Source organism: Gymnoscopelus microlampas (assembly GCF_963454915.1).
Source record: "Gymnoscopelus microlampas genome assembly, chromosome: 7".
NCBI classification, from domain to species: Eukaryota; Metazoa; Chordata; class Actinopteri; order Myctophiformes; family Myctophidae; genus Gymnoscopelus; species Gymnoscopelus microlampas.
The window spans coordinates 15,091,072-15,101,071 of record NC_139944.1 but is presented as its reverse complement, the minus strand read 5'-3'; the positions used below and the strand labels follow the sequence as shown (position 1 = coordinate 15,101,071).

The 10,000-nt window shown below is 39.9% G+C and overlaps 1 protein-coding gene across 1 annotated transcript; it reads right to left on the bottom strand.

Moving 5' to 3' along the window:
- Positions 1–3,641: 3,641 nt before the first annotated feature.
- LOC311049813 (uncharacterized protein) lies at positions 3,642–9,817 on the bottom strand. Its single transcript, XM_084063663.1, has 5 exons — positions 9,585–9,817; positions 7,401–7,508; positions 6,280–6,723; positions 4,756–4,859; positions 3,642–4,234 (listed from the first exon to the last, which is right to left on the bottom strand). The coding sequence occupies exons 1-3, from the start codon at positions 9,805–9,807 to the stop codon at positions 6,446–6,448; spliced, it is 609 nt and encodes a 202-aa protein (XP_083919789.1). The 5' UTR covers positions 9,808–9,817; the 3' UTR covers positions 3,642–4,234; positions 4,756–4,859; positions 6,280–6,445.
- Positions 9,818–10,000: the final 183 nt, after the last annotated feature.

Here is a 10,000-nt window from a genome sequence, read left to right as displayed (position 1 = left end):
GTAAAGGCTGTGGATGCCTTAGCATCAACAACTGACGTCATCACATGCAAATAAATACATAAATACATAATATACAATAAATACATAATACATAATGCACACCATAAGTGGCAAAACCAACACCAATATAAACTGTTAACTGGGGAGACAGAAAATGCTCAATCATCACAGTATCATAGTCAGCTATAAGAACGGCAAAAAGTCAACTTCATCATTTAGGCCTGGAAATGTAGTGGCTTGTAGAGTGACAATCCAGAAAGTCTCCCTTTGGAGCAGTTTCTTTACACCTCTAATGTCATTAGGGATGACTTATATGACTACAGCTTTAAGAGAGGAGGGGCTCCCATGTCCTTCTCCATTATAGTGAACAGACACAGGATAATTTGGGTTATTCGTTCAGATGGCAGTTTTATGCTCACCCAATCTGTCTTTAAGCCATCTTTTTGTTCCAACCCCATAGAAACAGCCACACGGACGTTCAAGACGATATACCGCAATTAGCAAAGTGATTGATTTTTATCTCTTGTCAGTACCATCACATGACAAAAGTTGTCTGTCCTTGGTTTTAATCACTTATTATTAAAGATAGGGTAAGTGATATTCTTTGGTTAAAACAAAACGTTTTTTGTTGAAAGGTTAAAGCTCTGTATTCTGATAGTAATCATTGCTATAGAGTGTTTGTTCAGTAACATTGGTGTCCCGATCTCTCCAGCTCTTTAATAAACAGAACATCAATTTTCTGAAGGTGACAACATTTCAGCCAATCAGGAGAGAGTACCCATTTATCAGCTTAATTTTTTTTTTATCGTTTTCGAGTTCCAAATGTATATGCTCATTTCTTTGTATCATCACTTCCAATTTCACTTGTTTAATCTGTATCCTGACTCTATCCTGATTGGATAAAATTGGTATCCCAATTCCCAACCTGAAAATGCATTTTCTGTGTAATAAAGAGCTGGACAGACATGGAGACTCCTGTTACTGAACAAACGCTTTATATTCTGATAGTAGAGTACTATCAGAATATAGAGCTATTAACACTTATTTTAACCAAAGAAAGTCACTTACCCTACCTTTAATTAGTCTGCGGTTGCCCTACTATAGTAATCTTCCCACTTTATTCCTTATAGATAAACTTTATTCCCACTTTATTCCTTATAGATAAACTTTCTTTTGTCCCGCTACTCCTTTCACTTCGATTCAAGTATTTTTTTCTCGGAAACCATAACGGCTACAGTTACAAGACTTGGAGGGGAGGTTCATAGTTTAGTGCCAAATTATTTTTTAAAGTATTTCACCAGTCAACCTCATAGTGGTGCTATAACAGCCCAGTTAACGTTTTGGCCTATAACTCTTGAACCGTAGGTCATAGAATAAAAAAAATATTATACCCTAAATTCTCTGGATTCCTTGGGTCACGACGCAACTCCCTATGTGCCTGGATATATTTTCCGCCATTTTGAATTTTCTTCAAAACACACTTTTAGCTCCTCCTCCCACATATTTTGTCCAAATTTCACAAAAATTGGTACACATGATCTATGGACCCACGCGTCTGCAGTCACATAAATGTCAACTATCCTCTCCTCCCTCTCTCTGTCTTCATTCTCTCCTCTCTCCTCCTTCTCCTGCTCCCTCTCTCCTCGACCATATCTGACCTTCTTTGTCAGGTCTGGCCTGGTGTTGGCGTACACGTCTTCAGACATTGCTCTTCATCTTCAAACTACACTTCTTGTACAGCATTGGAAAACAGAAGTCACAAAAGAGGAACTACTTGCAACTACTTGCAACCTTTATCCCCAATGGCTGCTGCAAGGAGTTGTATTGGTGTGGACTGGCCTTAAAAATGTTTTGTTGCAAGGAGTTGCGACTTGCATTGGTGCGGTCTGGCCTTTAGGCTGTAGAAACTCTGAGAATCTGCTGCTTTAGTATTGAATGAGAGCATGGCAGAGAGCAACTGGATCAACAAGAGAGATATAATGTGAAAAATTGATGTAGGCATAAAAGTAAACTTTCTCCTATGAAGACAATGGGACAGGTGCTCAGGCACTGGTTGGTTCCTATGTGTGAACAATAACATGAATGTCAGGTTAGACATAATGGAGCAAAAGTCAGAGGAGATGACCTCCACTCTCCTCAGCAGGAATGAATGAATGATGTGTGTGTTCCATTCTGGAGGGATTTCCATGAATGATAGCTACAAATTGTTAAGACGTTTAGGACACAGACATTGCTGACATGCCAAAGCAGATAGCTGACATGTTCAGATGAGATAAAACTGGTAGCTGTATCTGTATAGTTGACATTTACACGGTTTGTCCTGTATATGCAACTATATGTGTTGCTCGATCAAAGCTCATCAAAGAGAGACAATATGATTACACTCTGATGTCACTCACACCAAGTTAGTTATTCTGTGCATAGATATATAAATGTAGATACCTCATTGGCCACTTTTGATCATTGAAGTGATAAGTCATCACGGCCGCCATATTTTGCAGGTAGAGCCGTACCTAATGCATGTATGTCCTATGTACTATGTCTGAAGCAGGGGGTCTCTGCACAACTAAGGTTTTCAATCGAATTTCATGCAATTTGGTTTGTTATACAAATGTCAGACATGTAGGATACTTGGTTAAATAAACAGAAATGTGGGTTTTCATACCAAAACACTTTTTTCTTTAGATATTCATTTTAGTCTCAGCTATTTATAGTACAATTCAGACATATTTCTTGCAGTGTAGTTTATGTCAAGCTGCCCTACATAATATGGGGACAGCGTTGACATATGGCGCAGGGGCCTACCTATGTATGTCTATGGTTTTGTGCTTCTGTTTTGTGCACATGGTGACTGGTCTACTTTTGAGGGGGCTGACACATGCATACACGAAGACAGACGTACAGACAAGCCCTGTTCTAGACAGCTTAGCTTACGTCTATGTCATTAAAACTACCGTAACCACATACATCCTAGCATCCTTATTCTGGGTATGTTCGCTCAGAAGGTGTTGCAATATGAGGCCTTATAAGGTAGATCAGTACTATGTACTGACAGTACATATGGTAATAGACAGGTATGTACTGACACCTGAGAGTAGTACAGTATGGTAAGGACATACTGTATCATGACACTGGTCATAGAGCTGTAACTCGTCCCTGGGCCCTTCTGAGTGACTGTCCACTGCTGCTAACAGTTAGGATGGGTCACATGCATCCAACCCAGGATAACAGTAGGGAGTTTGCTACAAAGGGGACTGATTGTTATTGTTATTATTATTATTATTGTTGTTATTGTTGTTGTTGTTGTTGTTGTTATTATTATTATGGACATTGTAACGACTAACTTCAGGAGAAAAGGGAGAAATAAACTAATAACAATAATAATAAGTAAGGCCTTAAGCCCCCCCCCCCCCCCAACATTGACTCCCATGCTTTTTCTTTCTGTTTCCTTTCTATCTCCACTGTAACTATCAATAAAGGCTCAGAAGAACCAATACAAATAACTTTGCTATCATAACATATTAATAATAATGTTATTTTATTCATCATTCATTTCAGTCTTCTTATTAAACTTGCAGATACATAACAACTTGAAAATTGTTTTAAGGGGGCTGCTATCACTATCAAGACATTTTGCAAAGGTTTACTTTTTGTCATAGAGGTGCGACAATTTAATATATATCAACTCCCTGGTCTTAAAAATAGACCATTGATTTGACTAATTGTATAAAATATAACTGGTAACTTGCAGTGAGGCCAGTCATCTGTGGTCACGTATTCTTTCACTGTCTCGTGTGTGTGACAACAAAAAAGCAGTACCGTAAAAATACAACACCAGGACCGGTATGCCAACACACTTTATTGATCTAAAGGAGAAATTGTATTAAAATGGAACAGATGGCTGTTAGATTCATGTCTCCCACATTATAATTTGTTTTAGGCTAGGCTCCCTTTTCACTAAATTATGAGAATATGACCATAAATGGGTAGAATTTCAAGGAAGATGAGTCAAAGCAAACACACAAACTATACCACATCATGTAAGACTACAACACATCAGTTAACTAATACACTGTGAAGACAGTGGTTTCAGCTCATAACTCTTTCACAGATCCATTGATTCGTGTGAGAACATGTAAAGTCATTCCATCCTGTACCATGCCAAATAAGAAAGTCAACACAGTCTTCTCCAGGATCTTCTCCAAAGTTATCAGGCTGCGGATTGATCCAGTAACTGGAAGGAACAAACAAACAAACCATTGCAAGACCTTTACAATGGTGTTTTTTCTCTCAAAATCTTTTGCTTTGTAATCATGTCCTAACATGACACTCTAGATAGTGTGGTAGATTTGTATTTTTTTTATAGCATTTAATACAATTTAGACAAAAGTAGAAAATAGGAGATATATCCTACTATAATCCTACTATAATTCTAGTAACCTCTGTAGTGGTGCGTGAGTGAAGCTACCCGGTTCTCCTCACTGGCTGGACCAATTGCTCTGATTTTGCACACAGCCATTGACCATTACCATCTGAACTTAACTGTGAAGCCCGTTTTTCAATTTCATCAAATCTCAGCTTCTTATTAGCGTTTATGTGTCAAACAATGTCGCCTCCTGGGTTGCCAGATCATGTGCGCATATCCCCCCACGGATGCGTCGACCGGGTATGGTCTAGTTAACTTAATTTTAACAAATGAAAATGTTGAAATGAGCAAGAGTAGAATTAAGGTAAAATGAAGATGATAAGTCTTACGTTGGTGTGGTCAGTGCTGTTCCATCTATCCACTTAAAGGATCCTTCGACCTCTCTGTCAGTCAAACCCAGCCACACCCTCTTGTTTAAACGCTTAACAAGGTCCTGCACAGAAAAAATGGTGGTTACTGAAGTACAAACTGTACAATAGATGTATGTCTCAACAAAGTGGAACAGGATACAGTAAGGCTGGACATTACTGTATATGAATATTATATCAATATCATGTTATGAGACTAGTTACCTCATCTGAGGTTTTGGTAATATCGTCGAGTGTTGTCTATTCTTGGTTTTAATCACTTATTATTTTATTATCAAAGGTAGGGTAAGTGATAATAATCAGATTTTTGTTTCAGCCAATCAGGAGAGAGTACCCATCTATCGTATTTTTTATGGTGTTCCAGTTCCAATTTTATCTGCTCATTTATTTGTGTCATCACTTCCAATTTCACGTGTTTAATCTGTATCCTGACTGAGTTCTCTATCCTGATTGGATAAAACCCGACCTGAAAATGCATTTTCGGTTTAAATAAAGAGCTGGAGACATTGAGACTTTTAAAGAAAGAAAATCACTTACCTTTAATTTGTTATTATTCTACACTTACAAATGTATCAAATAATTCACAAGGCTTCACAATGCGAAGCCATGTGAGCTTGAGCATTGGCTTTTTAAAAAAAACTTTTTTAAACCTCATCATCATCACAATACAATATTAAATTACACAATATTGATATCAAGATATTTGGGCCAAAAGTTTATTAGACTTTGTCCATATTTCACATGTGTCACGGGATTCACTAATGTACACATACACACACACATGCAGGCACACACGCACGCACACGCACACACACACACACACACACACACACACACACCAGTGGCGTACCCACCATAGAGGCAGGGCAGGCGGCCGCCTGCCCAACTAAAATCTAGCCTCCCCTAGAAAATAAAGTAAAAGACTGAAAAACAGGCAGTGGAAAAAAATACAAAGACAATAGTGGCCGTCGGACCAGCTCGTCCATTCACGCGGCAGAGCGACGTCGCCTATAGTGATGCAAATGTTTTCCTTTATCTTCATGGGGTGCCAGGAGTGCCAGGTGTGGGGGTCTGGGCCATCACCTGTACTCACCTGGCATAAAAGGGGCTCTGAGAGCAGCTTGAGCCATTTAACTAGGCTACAACATGAAGAGACCACCGCTGAATAATTGATTGATTGATTATACTTGCATATTGTTTTTATTAACGTTTTTCAGTTTTGTAGTCAGTGTAGTGTTGTTGTTAACTTGTTTCCCCCGAGATTTCCCCCCCGAGAGGGGGGGGGGCGGGGGGGGGGGGGGGGGGGGGGGGCGGTGGGGTAGAGAAAAAAATCTCGCCTGCCCTAAATGTAATTTCTGGGAACGCCACTGACACACACACACACACACACACACACACACACACACACACACACACACACACACACACACACACACACACACACACACACACACACACACACACACACACACACACACTACACACCTGTTTTTCCTGGCTCTTTATGACCATTAGGTCTGATTGGTTGTCTCTACAGTATTGTCTGCTCTCCTCCCAGGTTTTCGTCTCAGTGGAGATGTAATAACATACACCACCATCAAATGTAAATCCACTTGATTCTATCGACAACAAAATAATGTTAGCCAGTTTTTCAGTTGTTCAGATCAATGAAAAATGATGAACAACATGATAGGCCTATAACAATGAAGAACTGACCACAAATACATCTTTTGATGCAATCTGATGAGGTAAGATTGTTATATCTGGACTCTAACTGTTCGAAACGGGTCTGTAGATTGGCTTTCTGTTCAGTCAGATTATCATATCTGGACTGCATCTCGTCGAGGTCTTTGGTCAAGTTGTTATATCTGGAGTGTATCTGATCTCGGTCTTTGGTCAAGTCGTTGTTCTTTTTAATCAAGTCCGAATCTGCAAAAAGGAGAAATGACATAAAGGACCATATTTTTGGGAAACAGGTGAACCGGCCGGCATGGGGACAAATGTTTAGGCTGAATATATATACAATTTATATATGGAGTGATGGCGTTGCTTGCCAAAATAAATTATTTACATTTTGCCGTTGGCGTTTGGCGGACGGTCGCCGTTCGACTTTCAGGTGGTTGCGGATGGTGCACTCGCGGGTTGAAGAAAGGTTGAAGAACGGGGGGGAGGGAACGGCCGTTTTTCACGCAAGTGGTGACGTAGAAGAAAACGAGCGCTCCTTTTTTAATCTGACTATGACATTATATATATATACATACAGTTGATATATACAGATAGATGTATTAAACCACTGTCAATATGCCGTCACTGTGTTGGGCATGTCATAGGCTTCCCCCCCCCTCCAGAATCTAAAAATAATCTGTGTTTTGTGTGATCTTTGAGACATCTGTCTGGACACATCTCCAGCAACTAAAATGTGCAGTGTGAGAATAGCAATGGACGTCAATGGACATAAAAAGCCCAAAATAAATAAAGAGATAATAATAAAGAAATGGTCAGGGTTCGGCAATTTGCCTGCACGTCTCACACCAATCCACCTGGCCCAAAATAGTATTCTGAACAACAGCCATCAACACTATGTATTTTTACAGATTGACACTCACAGTATATGACCAGACCAATGATGCCAGCCAATAGGAGAAGACACAGCAGTCCCAGACACACTGCAGAAGCAGTGTGTTTGAACCCATTCTTCTTTGGCTCAGCAGAGTCTGAAAAACATATGACAAACCTTTGAGGTCACTTTGTTCCAAATAAGACATTTAAAATAAGTGACACCTGTAAATAAGTGATGGTGCTTTATGACAGATAACAAGTATTTTTGTTCTTAATTGACCAAGTAATATCACAGCATGAATAGTAGTAGTAGTTAATAGTAGTAGTAGTTTAGCTTGAAACAGAACATATCAGTTGTTGATGCATGTGTGTCAACATATCATGTGTAGCCTTATTCAGTGCAAAGATTTGCGATGAGACTAAACCATTTTAGAACGTTGCAGAAACAAACCTGCAACCAGATTTAATCGGTCACAAGATGGCTGACACCAGCTTGAGTCTCATGTGAACTGCAAGCAAGAAGATGTTGCAATACATTTCTGATTACAGAAACATAATTGCTCACTCACACACGCACGCACGCACGCACGCACGCACGCACGCACGCACGCACGCACGCACGCACGCACGCACGCACGCACGCACACACACACACACACACACACACACACACACACACACACACACACACACACACACACACACACACACATACTGTCTCTCCCTCAGAAACAAACCTGCAGCCAGATTTAACCGGTCACAATATGGCTAACACCAGCTTGAGTCAACAAGTTGTTGCAATACATTTCTGAATACACACACATAATTGCTCACTCACACACAGAGACGCGCGCGTGCTTGCGTGCACACACACATGCAGGATTTTATGTTCAACAACATAGCATGTAATTAAACAATAGAAAAGAAAGGTTGTGACCTTTCAGTTTCTCTCTCTCTTTTGTTTTAATCTCTTCCATTCCTCTCTCTATCTAGACAAATATACAGTACACACACAAATACACACACACAGTTTAGTGATGGACGCGGGTCCATCTTTTTCCAGCGTCCGCCTGACCCCTGGCAAGTTTGGCAACAACATATTTAAATCAGTTATGCTAATGAATTGGTCAGTTAATTTAACACTATGAATCTCTTGAGTCTGTATTTTGTGAAATAAATGCATATGCCATTGCTATTGTGTATCAAATCAACTGACAGATGTGATCTTATGTTGTTTGTGCATGTGTGTGTGAGAGAGGAAGTGAGAGTGAGCGACTGAGAGAATGGAATGGAGTTGATATGAGTATATACATGATAGAATAGAATGGAATAGAATAATGTAGGTTTCTATAGAAAGTGTAAATGATCTCAGCACCTTGATGTGGACTGTCCAGTTTTGAAATGTTATAACCACAGTTTGGGGGATTCCGTTGTGATTGCAAGTTTCAGCTCGGCTCGTCTCAAATCTTTGATCAGAACTGGGCTTAATGGCCTGTTTAAGCAATGGAACATGATAGGGTTTGTGTTATGTACTTTACGGGACATGGAATATAATTAACATGACTGGAATGTACCTCACAAAGCATAAAGGCTTTTAATAGTGTTCAGGAATTAAGGTGGAACAGGTGGTTGCTATGGTAAAACAGGTGGGGCTTCGGCCATAGGTGGGTGTTACCTTGTTAAAGATTGTTAAAGATTGTTAAAGATGAGTGATGTGCTTGAGTGACACAAGCACATTGTAAATTACCCAAGGCAGAGCACATGGAATTTGTGGCTAATCTAATCCAATAAATAAACTAAAATCACAGCCACAAAACTAAAGATGTTTACATGAACAGAACCTGAACTCTATTGTGCTTAGTTGGTCATTCAGAACAATAATACATTTCTTCAGTTTAAAATAAATGTCCCACTGTCCCTTCAGTGTGGGATTCATTATGCCACCGCAGAAGTCAAGTGGCTTTGAAATCACTACTAGTACAGTACTTTGTTGACAAGTTCACAAGTTTTTTTGTAAACTATCACTTTAGTTGGCCTGAAAATCATCAAGCATCATTTTTGGCAGTATATACAGAGTACCCGTTTCTGGGTACTATGTATTTCTTTTACACCATGGACCACGTTGACATTTTAGTTGGGAGAATTCAAGTACGCCCACTTCTCCACACAACACTACTACACAACTGCCCTTGAGTAATGTGTTAGTTAAGTATTGTAGCATTTTATTTTACCTGCATTCTGCTCTCGTGCCGTGTTCTTCTGTCCAGCATCCTGCTGTGTCCCAGGGTCAGGGTCAAGGTCGAGGTCGTCTGCAGTCACATAGATGTCAACTATCCTCTCCTCCCTCTCTCCTCTGTCTTCATTGTCTCCTCTCTTCTCCATCTCCACTTCCCCCGCTTGGCCATATCTGACTTTCTTTGTCAGGTCTGGCGTGGCATACACATCCTCAGACATTCTAGAATGATCTTCAAACTACGATAAGCAAGAGGATAACATGTGCAACATGTTGGAAATCAGACAGAAGTCATAAAAGAGGAAGACAAACTCGTCTATTAACGGAAGATGCTGTAGTTCTCACTGTTGGGCATTTGCATGAGATAGAGAAGTTAACCACATCCTCAAAAAAGACGTCACACCTCTCAGAAAC

Bases quoted from the DNA above. Each gene is read 5' to 3' on its own strand.
- LOC311049813 (XM_084063663.1), bottom strand. From the start codon at position 9,807: ATGTCTGAGGATGTGTATGCCACGCCAGACCTGACAAAGAAAGTCAGA. The intron at 7,509-9,584 runs GTAAAATAAAAT...TATGTTTTTCAG, and splicing joins GGCACGAGAGCAGAATGCAG to ACTCTGCTGAGCCAAAGAAG. The intron at 6,724-7,400 runs GTGAGTGTCAAT...TCCTTTTTGCAG, and splicing joins CATTGGTCTGGTCATATACT to ATTCGGACTTGATTAAAAAG.